The sequence below is a fragment of the Oncorhynchus mykiss genome, chromosome 11 (assembly GCF_013265735.2).
Source record: "Oncorhynchus mykiss isolate Arlee chromosome 11, USDA_OmykA_1.1, whole genome shotgun sequence".
Lineage (NCBI taxonomy): Eukaryota > Metazoa > Chordata > Actinopteri > Salmoniformes > Salmonidae > Oncorhynchus > Oncorhynchus mykiss.
Genome location: NC_048575.1, coordinates 52,647,725 through 52,670,766, shown reverse-complemented (window position 1 = coordinate 52,670,766; position 23,042 = coordinate 52,647,725). Strand labels below are relative to the sequence as shown.

General features: G+C 44.4%; 1 protein-coding gene across 1 annotated transcript in view; it reads right to left on the bottom strand.

Moving 5' to 3' along the window:
- The window catches only part of LOC110535942 (rasGAP-activating-like protein 1), a 62,986-nt gene that overhangs the window by 35,469 nt on the left and 4,475 nt on the right, over positions 1–23,042 (bottom strand). The window contains exons 3-5 of the mRNA XM_021621337.2: positions 9,770–9,883; positions 9,046–9,107; positions 1,301–1,430 (exon numbers count right to left, since the gene is read on the bottom strand). Of these exons, the coding sequence (XP_021477012.1) occupies positions 1,301–1,430; positions 9,046–9,107; positions 9,770–9,883 (306 nt within the window). The remainder of the gene's footprint in view (positions 1–1,300; positions 1,431–9,045; positions 9,108–9,769; positions 9,884–23,042) is intronic.

Here is a 23,042-nt window from a genome sequence, read left to right as displayed (position 1 = left end):
GTAGTCGTGACCACTCTTTCCTGTGGATTTCTGAACATAACGCGCCAAACAAACGGAGGTATTTTGGATATAAAAATAATCTTTATGGAAAAAAAGGAACATTTGTTGTGTAACTGGGAGTCTCGTGAGTGAAAACATCCGAAGATTCGTGACCAAGCTACCTGATGCTAAGTGTACTTAATGCTTTGTCGTGCGATCGATAAACTTACACAAACGCTTGGATTGCTTTCGCTGTAAAGCATCATTTCAAAATCTGACACGACAGGTGGATTAACAAAAGGCTAAGCTGTGTTTTCCTATATTGCACTTGTGATTTCATGGATATAAATATTTGTAGTAATATTTATTGAATGTAGCGCTATTCAGCGGTTGTTGATAACACTCCAACACTTAGACATCATTTACAAACAAAGCATTAGTTTAGTGAGTCCGTCAGATCAGAGGCAGCAGGGATGGCCACGGATGTTCTCTTGATAAGTGTGGGAATTGGAACATTTTCCTGTCCTGCTAAGCATTCAAATTGAAAGAAGTACTTTTGGGTGTCAGGGAAAATGTATGGCATAAAAAGTACATACATTTCTTTAGGAATGCAGTGAAGTAAAAGTAGTAAGAAATATAAATAGTGAAGTAAAGCACAGATAAACGACTTAAGTAGCAAAAAAACGACTTAAGTAGTCCTTTCAAGTATTTTTACTTAAGTACTTCACACCACCGGTAAAATAGATATATCTCCTAATAAGAACAGCTGTGGGGACTCTGGAATAGGCTGTCCCACCCATTCTTCAAGCTTCTGAAGAACCTTCTTCCAGAAAAGGAGCACCATGGGACAATCCCATATAGCATGCAGAAAGCTACCTACCTACCCTTGCAATTCCAGCATACATTATTTTGCAATAAACCCCATTTATTTAATCTAACAGGGGTCCAATAGTACCTATAAACAATCTTATGTGTACATTTCACCCTTGCAACCCTGGTACACCACCCTACATTGGAAACAATATTTTTCCATACATCCTCCTCAATGTCACAATTAAGATCCGTCTGCCAAATCAACATTAAAATCTCACAATTTCCATATTATGCATTCGAGACTCTTTTATAAAACACTGAAATGGAGTGTGATATTCCTGGTAACATGAAATATTGCATGATGATCTGTCACACAGAGGATGAGCATTTTGATGACCTTTTGAGATTGAAGAAGCAGTTATATATTTCAACAAGAAGTTATATATTTGAACAAGAGACCATAACGGCTTACAGTAGCATCAATTAGGCAATAAAGTGGGTGTATTACCTGGCCTCTATGAAATGGCAGCGCAGTCCTATCCTCTTGGCATCTCTGAGAAGCTCCAGTCCCAGGTGGATCTCCCCCTGCACTTCCTCATCTGGGTCCACCCGGGTTAGATTCAGCCAGTTATCCAACCCTGGACAAAGGGGACATTTTACAACGCATACACAATATTACAAAAGTATGTGGACATCCCTTCAAATTAATGGATTCGGCTATTTCAGCCACACACGTTGCTGACAGGTGTATAAAATCTAGAACACAGCCATGCAATCTCCATAGACAAACCTTGGCAGTAGAATGGCCTTACTGAAGAGCTCAGTGACTTTCAACGTGGCACTGGCATAGGATGCCACCTTTCCAACAAGTCAATTCGTCAAATTTCTGCCCTGCTAGAGCTGCCCCGCTCAACTGTAAGTGCTGTTATTGTGAAGTGGAAACATCTAGGGGCAACAACGGCTCAGCCACGAAGTGGTAGGCGACACAAGCTCAAAGAACGGGACCTCAGAGTGGTGAAGTGCATAGCGCGTAAAAATCACCTGTCCTTGTTTGCAACACTCACTACAGAGTTCCAAACTGCCCCTGGGAGCAACGTCAGCACAATAACTGTTCGTCGGGTGCTTCATGGGTTTCCATAGCCGAACAGCTGTACACAAGCCTGCGATCACCATGCGCAATGCCAAGAGTCGGCTGGAGTGGTGTAAAGCTCGCCGCCATTGGACTCTGGAGCAGTGTACACGCGTTCTCTGGAGTGAAGAATCACGCTTCACCATCTGTCAGTCTGACAGATTAATCTGGGTTTGGTGGATGCCAGGAGAACAATAACTGCCCCAATGCATAATGCCAACCAAAGTTTGGTGGAGGAGGAATAATGGTCTGGGGTTGTTTTCATATTTCAGGCTAGGCCCCTTAGTTCCAGTGAAGGGAAGTTTTAACGCTACAGCATACAATGACATTCTAGATGATTCTGTGCTTACAACTTTGTGGCAACAGTTTGGGGAAGGACTTTTCCTGTTTCTGCATGACAATGCCCCCATGCACAAAACAAACAACTTGACTGGCCTACACAGAGCCCTGACTACAACCCCATAGAACACCTTTGGGACGAATTGGAACGCCAACTGCGAGCCAGGACTAATCGCCCAACATCAGTGCCCAACCTCACTAATGCTCTTGTGACTGAATGGAAGCAAGTCCCAGCAGCAATGTTCCAACATCTAGTGGAAAGCCTTTCCAGAAGAGTGGAGACTGTTATACCAGCAAAGGGGATGACCAACTTCATATTAATGCACATGATTTTGGAATGAGATGTTCGACAAACAGGTGTACACAAACTTTTGGTCATGTAGCGTATGTATCGTTTAATAAAGCCCATCAGCAGTGTTGTAGTACTCAAGACCACATATTGAGTGTCCCTGTCTTGTCTCGGGGTCAGATACCTTTTTTATCCGGTCTTGACTCGGTCTCGGACAGTGAGGACTCATATTTTCTTCCAGATACCAGCCAAGACCAGAGGAGTAAAAAAAACTCTAAATGATCAGCTCCCATTCACTCAGCGCATAAAACCACTTGGTCAGGCACACTCTTTTAAATGACACGTTGATATGTTATCGCCCATTGAAAGCTGGGCTTCCTGCTTTACTCATAGCATTGCTGTCCTTTACTTTAGTTGAAAAATATCCTCAATACCTTGTCACACTCATCAGAATTTCTTTGATTCGCTGGTAGGGAAGAATGAGGGAAATTGTTTGAAAGTTGCATGCCTACTATTATTAGGGGAGACCGGGGGAAGTTATAACATAGTATTTTTTTCTATTATAGACCTGTTTGGGTTAGTGATCATTTGTAAAGTGTCTCTCTATTTGTCCTTGGCATGTATTTTTTCACCATTCTGAATGTCTAAAGAATCCAGATGTTGTTCTGAAATATGAACACAGAAATACTGGACATTTTTAACTCTTATTATGGTGGCAATTTGACATTGGATTCTGATAAAATAATGTATATGTTGAAAGATAATGATAAAATAATTCAACTCTGAAACCTTATAACTGTATGAAATTGATTAGAATCATAAAATGATAACCTGATGATGTGTGTAGTTTTAGTCGGAATTAGGTTAAACAATGTATCTGTATAGTGGAAAAACAGACTGTCTGAGCAAGGCGTAGCTTAGGATTTGAACTTGAATGTGGGTGCCTAGAAAAATACAGAAGAACAATTAAAACTGTGTTTGAACCGACCTGGCTAGGCCTCTGAGGAACCTATGAGAGCATAGGGAGTACTTCTCAAGGTTTCCCTCATCTCGGGGGAATGGGACTGTCGGCTGGGCAGTGATACACAGTGGTGAGAACTATGGAGATAAAACTCTCCTACTGTTTGTGTGGAAGTATGTGCGTAGGATACCTACTGTTTGTGTGGAAGTGTGTGTGTGTAGGATACCTACTGTTTGTGTGGAAGTATGTGCGTAGGATACCTACTGTTTGTGTGGAAGTATGTGCGTAGGATACCTACTGTTTGTGTGGAAGTATGTGCGTAGGATACCTACTGTTTGTGTGGAAGTATGTGCGTAGGATACCTACTGTTTGTGTGGAAGTATGTGCGTAGGATACCTACTGTTTGTGTGGAAGTATGTGCGCAGCTATAAAATGGATGTCTTTGTATAATGGACTTAAGAACGTTCTCTGAATAAACTGTACTCTCTTTTTGCATAAGCTGAGTCTTTGACTAATTATTATTAAACCCATGGTCTTACAGATCTCGGGGATTGGTCAGAGCTATTGATTGTCAGTTATTATCATTGGGATTGAAAATTCTCGTGACAGATTCGCATTTGTCTGGTCTCGGTCTTGACTTGGTCTCAGACCACTCACCCCACTCCCAGTTTTGGTCTTGACTCTGATTCGATTTCCTTCAGTCTTGGTGTTGAATCGTTTCGCTTTAGGTGGTCTCGAACACAACACTACCCATCAGTGAAATGTAGAACAGCCAGCCCAGTACTACATCAATAATGCCTAGTGTCTCTAATGGGTAGTGCCCTGCATGGTTCTGTCATTGTGAACATTTTGTAAATCCTTAAACATCCTCATAAGTCAGACCCTGGATAAATGTCTGCTATCAGTGGAGGATCCTCAAAGGAGGAAGGGGAGGACCACACTCAGTGAATTTCATAAAAATAAAAATAGTGAAACATTAAAAAAGTTATCCTTTTTAGATAAAACTGTACTGAATATATTCACGTCACCAAATCATTTATTAAAACACAGTTTTTCAATGAAGGTGTACAGTAGGAGGACAGGATAGATGCGAGAAGGGATTATACAATGAGCAAAGTGATCATGCTGTTTGTATGTGTCTACTATCAAAGTGAACTGTGTTGGTGGGTGTGTATTCATTCCGCCAATTCTGTTGACAAAAAATCTTAAACAGAGGGCAAATGGAATGAAACAGGGATAAACATACCTGAATTTCTCCAATAGAAACTCTCGTCTACAACTGTTGCGACTAATGGTTACACCCTAGATCAGCTAGATGCAGGCAAGAGTCTGCAAGGTGATTTTGAATGTCACGGTCACCTTGATTACAAAATAAAATTCTCCAGACCTGTGCACCTGTTGTAAACTTTCATTAGTAGGCTAGGTTGTAGCAACCTCATGATGGGTATAGGGAAAATTTGAGTACAATGTAGCAGTCTAAACCTATTGATATTACATTGAAATGGGTGAACAGAACATGAATGACAGTCATCCAATATGCTGTAATAGAAATAAGGCCATGCTCATAAAAAAATGCATCACCCTCCCTCATCTTAAATGGCATGGACCGCCACGGTCTGCTACTTACAGTGCCTTCAGAAAGTATTCATACCCCTGTTGTGTTACAGCCTGAATTCAAAATGGATTGAATAGATTTGTTTTCTCACCCATCTAAACACAATACTCAATAATGACAAAGTTTAAACATGTTTTTAAAAATGTTTGCAAATGTATTTTGAAAAAAAAAAGAAAAAAATTGAGGAAAAAAAAGAAAATTAAATACAGATCTCATTTACATAAGTATTCAAATCAAATGTAATTTGTCACCTGCTTCATACACAACAGGTGTAGACCAGCAGTGAAATGCTTACTTACTGGCCCTAGTAAAGAACAAGAAGGACCGCACACGGTTAAAGCGCCCAATTCACCGCTTTATTGACAACGTTTCCATCCGAAACGGATATTCGTCAGGTCAAACCAACAAAGTTTCACCTCACATGACCATTTCACCTCACATGACCATTTCACCTCACATGACCATTACGCACATGCCACATGGTGGGTGCAAAAACAATCTGTGTATCTCTAATAATTTGATATCAATGAGATGGGCACATGTAGTAGTTACAGAAAATCATATATATTTACAAAATGACCAAGTAGGAGACCTGGAAGGCAAGACAACTCAAAGTGGCATACTGTATTCATGTAAGAAATGGTCTGATATGAAACTCTTGGTTCAGACTTACTGGCCCTTCCCAACAATACAGAGAGAAAAAATAGAAACAAGGAATAAATACACAATGAGTAACGATAACTTGGCCATATACACGAGGTAGATATGTACATATAGGTAAGGATAAAGTGACAAGGTAAAGGGATACATAATAAACAGTAACAGCAGAGTACGTGATGAGTCAAAAGAGATGAGTGCAAATATGGTCAATGCAGATATTCTGGGTAGCTATTGGTTAACTATTTAACAAACGTTTTAGCAGTCGTATAGCTTGGGGATAGAAGCTGTTCAGGGTCCTGATAGTCCCAGACTTGGTGAGTCGATGCCGCTTGCCGTGCGGTAGCAGAGAGAACAGTCTATGACTTGGGTGGCTGGAGTCTAACAATTTTTAGGACATTCCTCTGACACCGCCTGGTATAGAGGTCCTGGATGGCAGGGAGCTCGGCCTCACTGATGTACTACCCTCTGTAGCACCTTGCGGTCGGATGCCAAATAGTTGCCATACCAAGCAGTGATGCAGCCAGTCAAGATGCTCTCAATGGTGCAGCTGTTAAGTCAATACTTTGAGGACTTTGAGGAAGCACCTTTGGCAGCGATACAGCTGCAAGTTTTTCTGGGTAAGTCTCTAAGACAGGGCCAATTTTTTTCTTGAGCAAATGGTCGGGTGGCCAGAACAAGAATTACAAATAATTTGTAGACTGCAAGAAGCCAAAAACAAATATAATATTTGACTGAAACATAATAATTTCAAATCTTGCTTAAATTTGTATATGATAACGTCTCTCTAATATGCGTGGAAAATTTTGGGAACAAATTAAAATCACTTGGAGCTGATTTCCTGGTGTTTGTACAGTTTTATTTTTATGTCCAACAATGAAAATTCAACAATAACGGGCCAAATTCGTTGGGGAACCCTTCTCTAAAAAGCTTTCCACACCTGGATGCAACATTTGCCCATTATTCTTTTCAAAATTCTTCAAGCGCTGTCAAATTGGTTGTTGATCATTGCTAGACAACCATTTTCAGGTCTTGCCATATATTTTCAAGAACATTTAAAATTGTAACTCGGTCACTCAGGACCATTCCCTGTCTTCTTGGTTAGCAACTCCAGTGTAGATTTGGCCTTGTGTTTTAGGTTACTGTCATGCTGAAAGGTGAATTTGTCTCCCAGTGTCTGGTGGAAAGCAGACTGAACCAGATTTTCCTCTAGGATTTTGCCTGTGCTTAGCTCCATTCGGTTTATTTTTTATCCTGAAAAACTCCCCAGTCCTTAACGATTACAAGCATACCCATAACATGATGTAGCCACCACTATGCTTGAAAATATGGAGAGTAGTACTCAGTAATGTGTTGTATTGGATTTGCCCCAAACATAACACTGTCACATTTTTTGCAATATTACTTTAGTGCCTTGTTGCAAACAGGATGCATGTTTTGAAACATTTTATTCTGTACAGGCTTCTTTCTTTTCACTCTGTCAATTAGGTTAGTATTGTATTAACTACAATGTTGTTGATCCATCCTCCATCACAGCCATTAAACTCTGCAACTGTTTTAAAGTCACCATTGGCCTCATGGTGAAATTCTTGAGCGGTTTCCTTCCTCTCCGGCAACTCAGTTAGGAAGGATGCCTGCGTCTTTGTAGCGACTGGGTGTATTGATATACCAACCAAAGTGTAATTAATAACTTCATCATGCTCAAAGGGATATTCAATGTCTGCTTTTTTATTTTCATCCATCTGCCAATAGGTGCCCTTCTTCAGCGAGACATTGGATAACCTCCCTGGTCTTTGTGGTTGAATCTGTGTTTGAAATTCACTGCTCGGCTGAGGGACCTTACAGATAAATGTATGTGTGGGGTACAGAGATGAGGTACTGTAGTCATTCAAAGATCATAAACCCTATTATTGCACACAGAGTGAGTCCATGCAACTTATTATTGACTTGTTAAGCAAATATTTTGTTCTGTACATATTTACGCTTACCATAAAAAAGGGGTTGAATACAAGACATTTCAGCTTTTCATTTTAATTCATTTGTAAGAATTAATAAAACATAATTCCACTTGAACATTATAGGGTATTGTGTGTAGGCCAGTGACAAAAAAAACGATTTAATCCAGTTTAAATTCAGGCTGTAACACAACAAAATGTTTAAAAAGTCAACGGGTGTGAATGCTTTCTGAAGGTACAGTATATCAAAAGACAAGAGGATCCTTTTGTGTGTAATAATATGGGCACTGCTGCTGACATTTCTGGTTGAGATACAAGGTGGCGAGGGCAGTAACTTCAGTTTCACAGCCAAAAGAGGAGAGAATTCCCAAGATCCTGTGAAGGAGTTGTTGACTCAGTGGCAACATGTTGCAGTGAATCACAGGACTGAATGCAGAATGTTCCCAGGAGAGGACTGGTATCAGACACTAACTAACAGAAAAGGTTTCACATTTAGTTTTATGTAGCGATAAAACACATTCAAAGTAACAATATATTTCTAACCAACACACTTGCGTGTTTTTTTTCCTTCTTCAGGGTTTTATACCTAGTTGCCATGCATTAGAAAAAGCAGTGGAAGGATATACCGTATTGCTAGAAATTCAAACTAATTCCCACGTTAAAAGCCACTGTAGGAGAGCCAGGTGTACTGTGGTGAAGAAAGCCGCAGGCTGACAGTTTGAAAAGCTTTGGCTGATTCTCACAGACTACAGTGGCATTTCAGACATAAAGGACAGCTGCAATGTACAATGAATGATCCTGGCATTGATGTAAACCCTGATTCAAAGAGCAATCCTGCAAAAATGTAACTATGTACAGGTCGTTCCCTCAGCCTGTAGCCTGTCCAATGAAATGAGAGCATGTTGCTCAGAGACAAATCAGAAAAAAGAAAAAAAAAGAGGTGGACAGCGTGTGAGCAAATAAATAAGCATAAGTCAGGAAATACATCTCTAAATTAACCCATGGATGAGTGAGAATACACTGGCAATATTTCCCAGCAAGAGGACCTAAAAAAGGCCCAGCTCCTCAATTACAGTGACCTACATGGCAGAGTCTTACTCAGAGTCGTGGGAATAACCCCTCTCTGGTGACCCTCTTTTGGCTTGCCCTCTTCAGCATGGCATAGGCAGAGAAGAAGACCCACAGATAAACCGCAGCAATGAAAAGCATTTAGAATTGTTTCTGTGCTGGTAGTTTCTCCCCATCATGATGGTGCCACCCTTTAATTTAAAGACACCAACAGTATTGTGGCATAGTGATCAGGTATACCTTTAGCCTGGGCCCCGATGGCGTCTTTGCTCAGCAATATCTTTCCAATGACGTCATCATGGCTAGGGCAAAAAATAGAGAATTTTAATACCACAATACCATATTCATAAAAACGTATTATAGAAAATACAGATACGCTGTCTAAAATTGACCCTGCTTCTCACAGCAGGAAAACAATCCGTCTGAAATTTTAAAGTGGAAATTACAAACTTTAGAAGCCTCTTTAAACCTTGAATACACCACAATTTGCATTTCCTGCTACACAGGAAAATGATCTGTGACAAATTAAGATAGCCAATCTGAAGAGAACTTCGAGATATTTCTCAAAAAATAACTTAATATCCTATAGAGTTCCCTGATATAACAGCTAAAATATATTCATAAACTGACGAGACCGTTGATCAGGACAGGAAGGAAAATACTGAGGTTGTCTTTCATTTTTCAATCTGTGGTATCATCTGCGTGTTGGTGTTTGTTTATTCAAAGCATGCAGGTTTTTCCAAAACACACATCCATGGCTCCTAACCCAGTCCGTCTAGGTAACAAAACTCTCAAATCACAGCCTCTGCTAAACAAGCAAATACAATCATGAACATCTCTTACATTACAAAAATATGATACCTTTACAGGTTATAACTTGTTTATACACCATTATCAACTAGTTTGTTGACACACTACAACAATTCTCTGAATTATCTTTGACAGCTGTTGAAGACCATCTTACCCAATGGTGTCCTCATCCATGACATAGAAGGAGAGCGAGTGGAACCCCGTCGGGAGGTGCAGGGTGTATTCTTCTCCCCAGAAAGGGTTAAGATTCTTCCACACTGTGGCTGTCCTGCAAGTAAAGGTTGCAAATAATTGTGACAATAACCTCAGAACGTACTGTATGACCCTTATTTCTTATTTATAACAATATACCCTGTCGTCATGGATGTCAGTAACAATGAAAGATGACAATTAAGAATGAGGGTTGTGTGTTGAAAGTAATGAAACACAGTGACAGAATGATGATGCAATAACTTCAAAAGGTGGTGTATAGTGTAACAAAATACAAGTCTACACGCAATCATTCTTAAATCAACCTTTTCATTATGAAACATTAACTACTGCAGATGCTCAAACCATAAACTGGAGATTGCAAACCTGCTGTCTAGACATGATATTGAGGAATGACATCTGCATCATGTCCTCTATGCCAATGGTTAGCTGGAAGGTCTATTTCCATCAGTAATGTGCATCCCTTTATTATAATGACTCTGCTTTTCCAGACACCATTAGCCCACAGCAGGGTCAAAGCACCATGATGCTGACAACGAGCCAGCCAGAGACTGATGCAGATCTCTGCAGTCAGTCAACCCTCCAACTCATCTCATTATGGGAGAGCAAACAACAAAATTAAAAGACAAAACAAAACGCATCTTATCAACCTGAAACACTTCAGTTTGTCAAGAAGTAGCAACAGTGCGTTGAGATCTGGTCTGCATTCATTTTACAAAGAGGTATCAGGAGTCTTGATTAGCCAACTCGTTAGTGGTTACACATAAGGACAAATCGACCCAACAGTTCTCATACACAGTCCTTAAATGACAATAAATTAAACATATTGGAAATGTATATACACAGAGTAGACTTGTGTGCAGGCGCATAACTTGCAATATTAGAAACACACCATGATTAGTTTGATGGATTGGTAAAAATGTCCCCACTGTAAAGCGCCAAGGCAGCTACTGGCTATGTGCCTTTGCACCACAGACTCAGTTCCTAATTTTATGATTGGATCCCCCGCTGCCAAATATGCTTTTTTTGTTGTGCAGGTCCCCAGAGGCAGCCGGCTGTTCGGTAAGCGCAGCAATGCGCACACACAGTATAGGATACAAGCGAATGTTCCAAAATGGCAATTAGCTGGAACACACTGTTCTAAAAAGCACACCACACATGCGAGCGGTTTCATGTGACAGAGATGAAAATATCTGTTTGGAATTGAGAGAGAGGGGAGATCTAAAGATGCAACAACTACCATGGGTTGCTAATATAACCACGATTATGTCTTTGGCTGCTGGGCAATGAAAGAAAGTTGATTTGCAAACCAATACATTATAGAAATGCTGGTATCAATGGCATAAGGAAGAGTTTATAAAATGATTCCCTCAACATTTCTATGGTCTGATTTGGCTAGGCTAATATGAAACAAAATAAGACATGCCTCATAAAATGCCATAAAACCTCCAGGTTATTAAACGATTAAGTTAATGGTTAAATTGTTTTGAAATGCTGACTTCCTCCACTCAGATTGCAAAGTGGGTGATGTGGCTTTCTCTCCGCTCTTTTGACCATTTTCTCTGAACAAACTGTGCCTCGATTATGTCAACAGAATCAAGCCTTAATTATACTACATTATATTTGTCAAATACGACTGCCGTTTAGTCTATATTTATGTAATTAAAAGTTTGGTTACATTTTATGGTTCCCCCCTCATGTTAGCATCGGTGTGGACATATCACCTAGGCTACACTTTGAGATTTAGGCTAATTATATACAGTACCAGTCAAAGGTTTGGGCACACCTACTCATTCAAGGGTTTCTTTATTTGTACTATTTTCTACCTTGTAGAATAACAATAAAGACATCAAAACTATGAAATAACACATATGGAATCATGTAGTAACCAAAAAAGTAGCCACCCTTTGCCTTGATGACAGCTTTGTGGACTCTTGGCATTCTATCAACCAGCTTCATGAGATTGTCATGTATTGTCATGTTGTGTCTTGTTTCTGTCCTTTCCCTTCACCCTGTCTCCCTCTGCTGGTCGTTATTAGGTTACCTTTTCTCCCCCTCTTTTCCCCAGCTGTTCCTTGTCTCCTCCTAACTACCTCGTCACCCCTTTTCCCACCTGTTCCCTTTTTCCCTCTGATTAGTCCTCTATATCTCTCTGTTTTTGTTCCTGTCTTTGTCGGATTCTCGTTTGTGTTACTCATGCCTGAACCAGACTATCGTCGTGTTTGCTGCAACCTTGTCCTGTCCTGTCGGAATCTGCCTGTTCAGCTAACCTTGTCCTGTCCTGTCGGAATCTGCCTGTCCATCTGAGCCTACGTGTGTTTCGTCATTAAAGAAACTCTGTTTTGTTAATTCGCTTTTGGGTCCTCATTCACGCACCGTAACAGAAGAATCCGACCAAGAATGGACCCAGCGACTTCGGATCCTCTCCACTCAGCCGTCGAGATCCAGGGAGCGATGCTAGGCAGACACGAGCAGGAATTGTCTGCTGCTCGACATGCCGTTGAGACCCTGGCCACCCAAGTCTCCAACCTCACAGAACAGGTTCACCATCTCCGCCTCGATCCACCGGCCACTTCCAGGGCTTTCGAATCTCCGGAGCCCAGAATCAATAACCCGCCGTGTTACTCTAGGGAGCCCACTGAATGCCGCTCGTTCCTCACCCAGTGTGATATTGTGTTTTCTCTCCAGCCCAACACTTACTCCAGGAGCACTGCTCGTGTCGCCTACGTCATATCTCTCCTTACTGGACGGGCTCGTGAGTGGGGCACGGCAATCTGGGAGGCAAGGGCTGAGTGTACTAACCAGTATCAGGACTTTAAGGAGGAGATGATACGGGTTTTTGATCGATCTGTTTTTGGGGAGGAGGCTTCCAGGGCCCTGTCTTCCCTATGTCAAGGTAATCGATCCATAACAGACTACTCTATTGAGTTTCGCACTCTTGCTGCCTCCAGTGGCTGGAACGAGCCGGCTTTGCTCGCTCGTTTTCTGGAGGGTCTCCGCGCAGAGGTAAAGGATGAGATTCTCTCCCGGGAGGTTCCTTCCAGCGTGGATTCCTTGATTGAACTCGCTATTCGCATTGAGCGACGGGTTGATCTTCGTCACCGAGCTCGTGGAAAGGAGCTCGCGTTCTCCGTTGCCCCCCTCTCCGCATCACTACCATCTTCCTCTGCCGGCTCGGGTGCTGAGCCTATGCAGCTGGGAGGTATCCGCATCTCGACTAAGGAGAGGGAACGGAGAATCACCAACCGCCTCTGTCTCTATTGCGGTTCTGCTGGTCATTTTGTCACTTCATGTCCAGTAAAAGCCAGAGCTCATCAGTAAGCGGAGGGCTACTGGTGAGCGCTACTACTCCTGTCTCTCCTTCAAGATCCTGCACTACCTTGTCGGTCCATCTACGCTGGACCGGTTCGTCAGCTTCCTGCAGTGCCTTAATAGACTCTGGGGCGGAGGGCTGTTTTATGGACGAGACCTGGGCTCGGGAACATGACATTCCTCTCAGACAGTTAAGGGAGTCCACGGCCTTGTTCGCCCTGGATGGTAGTCCTCTCCCCAGGATTCAGCGTGAGACGCTACCTTTAACCCTCACTGTTTCTGGTAATCATAGCGAAACCATTTCTTTTTTAATTTTTCGTTCACCTTTTACACCTGTTGTTTTGGGCCATCCCTGGCTAGTTTGTCATAATCCTTCCATTAATTGGTCTAGTAATTCTATCCTCTCCTGGAACGTCTCTTGTCATGTGAAATGTTTAATGTCTGCTATCCCTCCTGTTTCCTCTGTCTCTTCTTCACAGGAGGAGCCTGGTGATTTGACAGGGGTGCCGGAGGAATATCACGATCTGCGCACGGTGTTCAGTCGGTCCAGGGCCACCTCTCTTCCTCCACACCGGTCGTATGATTGTAGTATTGATCTCCTTCCGGGAACCACTCCCCCCCGGGGTAGACTATACTCTCTGTCGGCTCCCGAACGTAAGGCTCTCGAAGATTATTTGTCTGTAGCTCTTGCCGCCGGTACCATAGTCCCCTCCTCCTCTCCCGCCGGAGCGGGGGTTTTTTTTGTTAAGAAGAAGGACGGGTCCCTGCGCCCCTGCATAGATTATCGAGGGCTGAATGACATAACAGTGAAGAATCGTTATCCGCTTCCTCTTATGTCTTCAGCCTTCGAGATCCTGCAGGGAGCCAGGTTTTTCACTAAGTTGGACCTTCGTAACGCTTACCATCTCGTGCGCATCAGGGAGGGGGACGAGTGGAAGACGGCGTTTAACACTCCGTTAGGGCACTTTGAATACCGGGTTCTTCCTTTCGGCCTCGCTAACGCTCCAGCTGTCTTTCAGGCATTAGTCAATGATGTCCTGAGAGACATGCTGAACATCTTTGTTTTCGTTTACCTTGACGATATCCTGATTTTTTCACCGTCACTCCAGATTCATGTTCAGCACGTTCGACGTGTCCTCCAGCGCCTTTTAGAGAATTGTCTTTTTGTGAAGGCTGAGAAGTGCTCTTTTCACGCCTCCTCCGTCACATTTCTCGGTTCTGTTATTTCCGCTGAAGGCATTAAGATGGATCCCGCTAAGGTCCAAGCTGTCATTGATTGGCCCGTCCCTAAGTCACGCGTCGAGCTGCAGCGCTTTCTCGGCTTCGCGAACTTCTATCGTCGTTTCATCCGTAATTTCGGTCAGGTGGCAGCTCCTCTCACAGCCCTTACTTCTGTCAAGACGTGCTTTAAGTGGTCCGTTTCCGCCCAGGGAGCTTTTGATCTCCTCAAGAATCGTTTTACATCCGCACCTATCCTTGTTACACCTGACGTCACTAGACAGTTCGTTGTCGAGGTTGACGCGTCAGAGGTGGGCGTGGGAGCCATTCTTTCTCAGCGCTCCCTCTCTGACGACAAGGTCCACCCTTGCGCGTATTTTTCTCATCGCCTGTCGCCGTCGGAACGTAACTATGATGTGGGAAACCGCGAACTGCTCGCCATCCGCTTAGCCCTAGGCGAATGGCGACAGTGGTTGGAGGGGGCGACCGTTCCTTTTGTCGTTTGGACTGACCATAGGAACCTTGAGTACATCCGTTCTGCCAAACGACTTAATGCGCGTCAGGCGCGCTGGGCGCTGTTTTTCGCTCGTTTCGAGTTCGTGATTTCTTATCGTCCGGGCTCTAAGAACACCAAGCCTGATGCTTTATCTCGTCTCTTCAGTTCTTCAGTAGCCTCCACTGACCCCGAGGGGATTCTCCCTGAGGGGCGTGTTGTCGGGTTGACTGTCTGGGGAATTGAGAGGCAGGTAAAGCAAGCACTCACTCAAACTCCGTCGCCGCGTGCTTGTCCTAGGAACCTTCTTTTCGTTCCCGTTCCTACTCGTCTGGCCGTTCTTCAGTGGGCTCACTCTGCCAAGTTAGCCGGCCATCCTGGCGTTCGGGGTACGCTTGCTTCCATTCGCCAGCGTTTTTGGTGGCCCACCCGGGAGCATGACACGCGTCGCTTTGTGGCTGCTTGTTCGGTCTGCGCGCAGACTAAGTCTGGTAACTCCCCTCCTGCCGGCCGTCTCAGGCCGCTTCCCATTCCCTCTCGACCGTGGTCTCACATCGCCTTAGATTTTGTCACCGGACTGCCTTCGTCAGCGGGGAAGACGGTTATTCTTACGGTTGTCGACAGGTTCTCTAAGGCGGCTCATTTTATTCCCCTTGCTAAGCTTCCTTCTGCTAAAGAGACGGCACAAATCATCATCGAGAATGTTTTCAGAATTCATGGCCTTCCGTCAGACGTCGTTTCGGACAGAGGTCCGCAATTCACGTCTCAATTTTGGAGGGAGTTTTGCCGTTTGATTGGGGCTTCCGTCAGTCTCTCTTCCGGCTTTCACCCCCAGTCTAACGGTCAAGCAGAACGGGCCAATCAGACTATTGGTCGCATCTTACGCAGTCTTTCTTTTCGCAACCCTGCGTCTTGGTCAGAACAGCTCCCCTGGGCAGAATACGCCCACAACTCGCTTCCTTCGTCTGCGACCGGGCTATCTCCTTTTCAGAGTAGCCTCGGGTACCAGCCTCCGCTGTTCTCATCTCAGTTCGCCGAGTCCAGCGTCCCCTCCGCTCAGGCTTTTGTCCAACGTTGCGAGCGCACCTGGAAGAGGGTCAGGTCTGCACTTTGCCGTTATAGGGCGCAGACTGTGAGAGCTGCTAATAAGCGTAGAACTAAGAGTCCTAGATATTGTCGCGGTCAGAGTTTGGCTCTCCACTCAGAACCTTCCCCTTAAGACCGCTTCTCGCAAGTTGACCCCGCGGTTCATTGGTCCGTTCCGTATCTCTCGGATCATTAATCCTGTCGCAGTGCGACTTCTTCTTCCGCGATATCTTCGTCGCGTCCACCCGGTCTTCCATGTCTCCTGTGTCAAGCCCGTTCTTCGCGCCCCCGCTCGTCTTCCCCCCCCCCCCCCCCATCCTTGTCGAGGGCGCACCCATCTACAGGGTCCGTAGGATTTTGGACATGCGTCCTCGGGGCCGTGGTCATCAGTACCTAGTAGATTGGGAGGGGTACGGTCCTGAGGAGAGGAGTTGGGTTCCCTCTCGGGACGTGCTGGACCGTGCGCTGATCGATGATTTCCTCCGTTGCCGCCAGGCTTCCTCCTCGAGTGCGCCAGGAGGCGTTCGGTGAGTGGGGGGGTACTGTCATGTATTGTCATGTTGTGTCTTGTTTCTGTCCTTTCCCTTCACCCTGTCTCCCTCTGCTGGTCGTTATTAGGTTACCTTTTCTCCCCCTCTTTTCCCCAGCTGTTCCTTGTCTCCTCCTAACTACCTCGTCACCCCTTTTCCCACCTGTTCCCTTTTTCCCTCTGATTAGTCCTCTATATCTCTCTGTTTTTGTTCCTGTCTTTGTCGGATTCTCGTTTGTGTTACTCATGCCTGAACCAGACTATCGTCGTGTTTGCTGCAACCTTGTCCTGTCCTGTCGGAATCTGCCTGTTCAGCTAACCTTGTCCTGTCCTGTCGGAATCTGCCTGTCCATCTGAGCCTACGTGTGTTTCGTCATTAAAGAAACTCTGTTTTGTTAATTCGCTTTTGGGTCCTCATTCACGCACCGTAACAGAGATAGTCAACTGGAATAAATTTCAATTAACAGGCATGCTTTGTTAAAAGTTCATTTGTGGAATTTATTTCCTTCTTAATGCATTTGAGCCATTCAGTTGTGTAGGGGTGGTATACAGAAGATAGCCCTATTTAGTAAAAGACCAATTCCATATTAGAACATCTCAAATTGGTTACACCAGCCTAATCTCGGGAGTTGATAGGCTTGAAGTCATAAACAGCTCAATGCTTGAAGCACAGCAACGAGCTGCTGGCAAAACGCACAAAAGTGCTGTTTGAATGAATGCTACGAGCCTGCTAGTGCCTACCATCGCTCAGACTGCTCTATCAAATCATAGACTTAATTATAACATAATAACACACAGAAATACGAGCCAAGGTCATTAATATGGTCGAATCCGGAAACTATCATCTCGAAAACAAGACTTTTATTCTTTCAGTGAAATACGGAACCGTTCCGTATTTTATCTAACGGGTGGCATCCATAAGTCTAAATATTCCTGTTACATTGCACAACCTTCAATGTTATGTCATAATTGGAGGTCGACCGATTAATCGGAATGGCCGATTAATTCGTTTTTTAGTTTTCATAACAATCGGAAATCTGTATTTTTGGACACCGATTTAAAAATAATAATAATTTATACTTTATTTAACTAGGCAAGTCAGTTAAGAACACATTCTTATTTTCAATGACGGCCTAGGAATGGTGGGTTAACTGCCTTGTTCAGGGGCAGAACGACAGATTTTCACCTTGTCAGCTCAGGGGATCCAATCTTGCAACAGTACAGTTAACTAGTCCAACGCTCTAACCATTGCACTACACGAGTAGCCTGCCTGTTACGCGAATGCAGTAGAAGCCAAGGTAAATTGCTAGCTAGCATTAAACTTATCTTATAAAAAACAATCAATCATAATCACTAGTTATAACTACTAATCCAGTTTAGCAGGCAATATTAACCAGGTGAAATTGTGTCATTTCTCTTGTGTTCATTGCACGTAGAGTCATGGTATATGCAACAGTATGGGCTGCCTGGCTCATTGCAAACTAATTTGCCAGAATTTTACGTAATTATGACATAACATTGAAAGTTGTGCAATGTAACAAGAATATTTAGACTTAGGGATGCCACCTGTTAAGATAAAATACCGAACGGTTCCATATTTCACTGAAATAATAAACGTTTTGTTTTCGAAATGATAGTTTCCGGATTCGACCATATTAATGACCAAAGGCTCGTATTTCTGTGTGTTATTATGTTATAATTATATCTGATTTGATAGAGCAGTCTGACTGAGCAGCAGCAGACCCGTAATCATTCATTCAAACAGCACTTTCGTGCGTTTTGCCAGCAGCTCTTCGCAAGCACAGCGATGTTTATGACTTCAAGCCTATCAGTCTAATGGCTGGTGTAACCAATGTGAAATGGCAAGCTAGTTAGCTGGGTGTGCACTAATACCGTTTCAAACGTCACTCGCGTTTAGATTTGGAGTAGTTATTCCCCTTGCGCTGCAAGGGCCGCGGCTTTTGTGGAGCGATGGGTAACGATGCTTCGAGTGTGGCTGTTGCCGATGTGTTCCTGGTTCGAGCCCAGGAAGGGGAGAGGAGGGGGACGGAAGCTATACTGTTACACTGGCAATACCTCAACGCTTGGTCAAGTAAGCAATATCAACTCCTGGCCACTGTTGACGAAGTCATTTCCTTGCTGTTCTTGATCTAAGCTGCCTCCTGATAATTAGATGGTCGCTTTCTTTCTCATCTTGATCAAGACCAATACCTAAGAACATCCAATAGTCAAAGGTATATGAAATACAAATGGTATAGAGAGAAATAGTCCTATAAATACTATATTAACTACAACCTAAAACCTCTTACCTTGGAATATTGAAGTCTCATGTTAAAAGGAACCACCAACGTTCATATGATCTCATGTTCTGAGCATGGAACTTAAACGTTAGCTTTTTTACATGGCACATATTTTACATGGCACACATTTTTACATGGCACATATTACTTTCTTCTCCAACACTTTGTTTTTGCATTATTTAAACCAATTGATTTTGATGTATTATATTAAGTTAAAATAAGTGTTAATTCAGTATTGTTGTAATTGTCATTATTACAAATAAAAACATTTAAAAAACGGCTGATTAATTGGTATCGGCTTTTTTGGGCCTCCAATAATCGTTATCAGCGTTGAAAAATCATAATCAGTCGACCTCTAGTCATATGTACAGTATACAGTACCAGCCAAAAGTTTGGACACACCTACTGTTCCAAAGGGTTTTTCTTTATTTTTTACAATTTTCTACATTGTAGAATAATAGTGAAGACATCACAACTATGAAATAACACATATGGAATCATGTAGTAACCACAAAAGTGCTAAACAAATCAAAATATATTTTATATTTGAGATTCATTTAAGTAACCACCCTTTGCTTTGATGACAGCTTTGCACACTCTTTGCATTCTCTCAACCAGCTTCATGTATTAGTCACCTGGAATGCATTTCCATTAACAGGTGTGCCTTGTTAAACATTTATTTGTGTAATTTCTTTCCTTCTCAATGCGTTTGAGCCAATCAGTTGTGTTGTGACAAGGTAGGGGTGGTCTACAGAAGACAGCCCTATTTGGTAAAATACCAAGTCCATATTATGGCAAGAATAGCTCAAATAAGCAAAGAGAAACCACAGTCCATCATTACTTTAAGACATGAAGGTCAGTCAATCAGGAAAATGTCAAGAACTTTTGAAGTTTCTTCAAGCGCAGCCACAAAAACCATCAATCGCTATGATGAAACTGGCTCTCGTGAGGACCACCACAGGAAAGGAAGACCCAGAGTTACCTCTGCTGCACAGGATAACTTCATTAGAGTTAACTGCACCTCAGATTGCAGCCCAGATAAATGATTCACAGAGTTCAAGTAACAGACACATCTTAACATCAACTGTTCAGAGGAGACTGCGTGAATCAGGCCTTCATGGTTGAATTGCTGCAAAGAAACCAACAAGAAGAAAATACTTGCTTGGGACAAGAAACATGAGCAATGGACATTAGACTGGTGGAAATCTGTCCATTGGTCTGATGAGTGCAGATTTGAAATGTTGGTTCCAACCGTTGTGTCTTTGTGATTGTGTTTACCATGTGTATTCCTTTCCTGAGTGAGTTTGAGAGTTTGTTGTTTTTTCAAGTGTACTGTGATCCTGGGGCTACCGTTTCTTAGTAAAGTATTATGTTTATCCTTAACCACCGATTCCTTGTCTGTTCTTTTTTCTGCACCTGGGTCCAACCTCACCACGTCACAGCAAGCTTCTGCCCAAACATGGACCCAGAAGAGATCGCCCAGATCAAAAATGTTGTAACCCACCAAGGAGTATCATTGAGGAGCCCATTCAGATGGGGGACACACGTCTGAGCCCACAGGAGCGTGACAGGCGCATGTGCGAAGGCTGCTTCCTCTACTGCGGAGGTCTCGCCCATCTCCGTACTACATGCCCAGAGCTGATGGGAAACGCCAGGGCTCGCCAGGACAAGGTGAGGCCCTGACAAGCTGTGAAGTTACCCACCGGCTACCCAGTCACCGTCTGTCACTACCTGCAACCCTCCACTGGGACAACCGTCAGCACCAGATTCAAGCCTTAGTGTAATCCGGGGACACAGTTCATTTGATTGATCAGAACTTTGCCAGAGAATTACAAATCCCCTGAGTGAAATGTCCCATCCCTCTGCAGATTCAAGGCCTCGATGGACGACTGCGTCATAGAACTCCTACCCGGCTCCACACCTCCCTGGGGTCGTCTGTACTCCCTCTCAATCCCTGAAGCAGCAGTCATGGACAATTACATCTGGGAGTCGCTGGAGGCATGTTTCATTCACCCCTCTACATCTCAAGCTGGTGCAGGCTTCTTCTTCATGGGTAAGAAGGATGGAGGCCTGCATCCTTGCATCCATTAGAGGGCTGAACCGGATTACGATAAAGAATTGTTACTCCCTACACCTTATGTCCCGCCGCTTGGAGTTAGCCTTTAACACCCCTAGTGGTCACTGAGTATTTAGTCATGCCCTTCAGATTATCAAAGTCACCAGCAGTCTCTCAAGTATTGGTCAATGACACTCTTAGGGATATGTTGAATCTGTTCATCTTTGTTTACTTCTACAACATCCTGATCTTCTCCAAATCCCTTCCGGAACACATACTGCACACCCGCCAAGTCCTTAGATGCCTCCTGCAGAGTCAATTGTCAAGATAGAGAATTTGAGTTCCACGTATCCCAAGTGTCCTTCCTGGGTCACATTATCTCTACCGCAGGAATCCAAATGGATCCCGTAGAGGCAGTCACCGACTGGCCCCGTCCCACCTCCCTCAAGCCGATCCAGTGGTTCCTCGGGTTTGCCAGTTCTTACGCAACTTTGTTGTGGTGGCAGCGACTCTCACGGTTCTAACCCGCAAGTCTAACCCGCAAGTTGCTGGACTCCTGAGGCTGACAGGGCATTCATGGAGCTCAAGGGACGTTTCACCTCCAAACACATCCTCGTTCATCCTGATCCTACTCTTCCCTTTGTGGCAGAGGTGGACACCTCAGACACCAGAGCAGGGGTGGTCCTTTCACAGCGGAACGAGGAGGACAAGAAACTGCAGCCATGCGCCTTTCTCTCCAAGCGGTTCTCGCCAGCGGAACACAACTAAGATGTAGGCAACCGGGAGCCCTTGGCAGTTAAGTGAGCCCTTGAGGGGTGGAGACACTGGTTGGAGGGGGCACCTCATCCTTCGTGATCTGGACGTACTATAAGAACTTGGTCTCCATTCAAGAAGCCAAAAGATTGAACGCTCGCCAGGCTAGGTGGGCTCTGTTTTTTAACAGGTTTGATTTCACACTAGCCTATCGACTGGAATCCAAGAAAGCAGACGGCAGACGCCCTGTCCCGCCAACACAATGTCTCTAACGGGGAGAGAGACTCCGAGCCCATCATCCCCAGCTCCCGCGTTGTGGCCCCTGGGATATAGAGTATTGAGACCACGGTCCGACATTCCGAGACCCAGGAACCTGACCCCGGCAGGGTACCCACTAAAAATACTTTACGTTCCGCAATCAGCCCATTCCCAAGTACTACAATGAGGACACTCCTCTCAATTAACTGCACATCCAGGTCAAGTCCTCACGACAGCGACAAGCTGGGTTGCGCCAACCTCTGCCCATTCCCAGCTGGCCCTGGTCCCACCTGTCCGTAGACTTTATCACAGTGTTACCTCCATCCAAGGGCTTAGCACTATCCTGGTGGTCATTGATCGGTTCTCCAAGGCAGCCCATTTCATTGCCTTACCCAAGTTGCCCTCAGCGAAGGAGACCTCTGATCTCATGATTAACCATGTCTTTCGACTATAAGGACTTCCCCAGGACATTGTATTGGATCGTGGGCCTCAGTTCGCTGCACAGTATTGTAAAGCCTTCTGCTCCCTGCTGGGGGAGTTGGTGAGTCTCTCCTCTGGGTTCCACCCACAGTCGAATGGGCAAACGGCGCGGGCCAACAGGAGCTGGAGAAGTTCCTCCACTGTTTCGTCTCTACCCAGTCCAGCAACAGGAGCAAGTTCCTTGTCTGGGTGGAGTATGCTAACAACACAACGCCGAACTCGTCCACTGGACTCTCGCCCCCCGCCGTTTTCTGAACAAGAGGCCGAAGCGGGGGTGCCTTGGCTTTCATTCAACGATGTTGCAGCACCTGGATCCTTGCTCCGCTCCTCTGCCTGACAACAACCCCAGGCAAACCGACACCGAAGGCCTCTTCGGGTGTGGCTGTCCACCCGTGATCTTCCCTTAAAAAGGTGGGCTCGCGGAAGCTCACTCCGCTCTACATAGGACCATTCAAGATCCTGAGTCGCATCAACCCAGTCACCTATCGTCTCCAGTTTCCCTGGTCTATGAGGGTCTTTCCATGTCTCCCGTCTCCCATCCTTCCATGTCTCCCGTCTCAAGCTGGTGAGGACCAGTCCATTCGGCCCCTCCGCCCCCTCGACTTGTTGATGGTCGTCCGGCCTACACTGTCCGGTGTCTCTTGGAGGCTCGTTGGGTCCGAGGTACCCTGCAGTACCTAAATGACATACCAAATCTAACTGCCTGTAGCTCAAGCCCTGAAGCAAGGATAT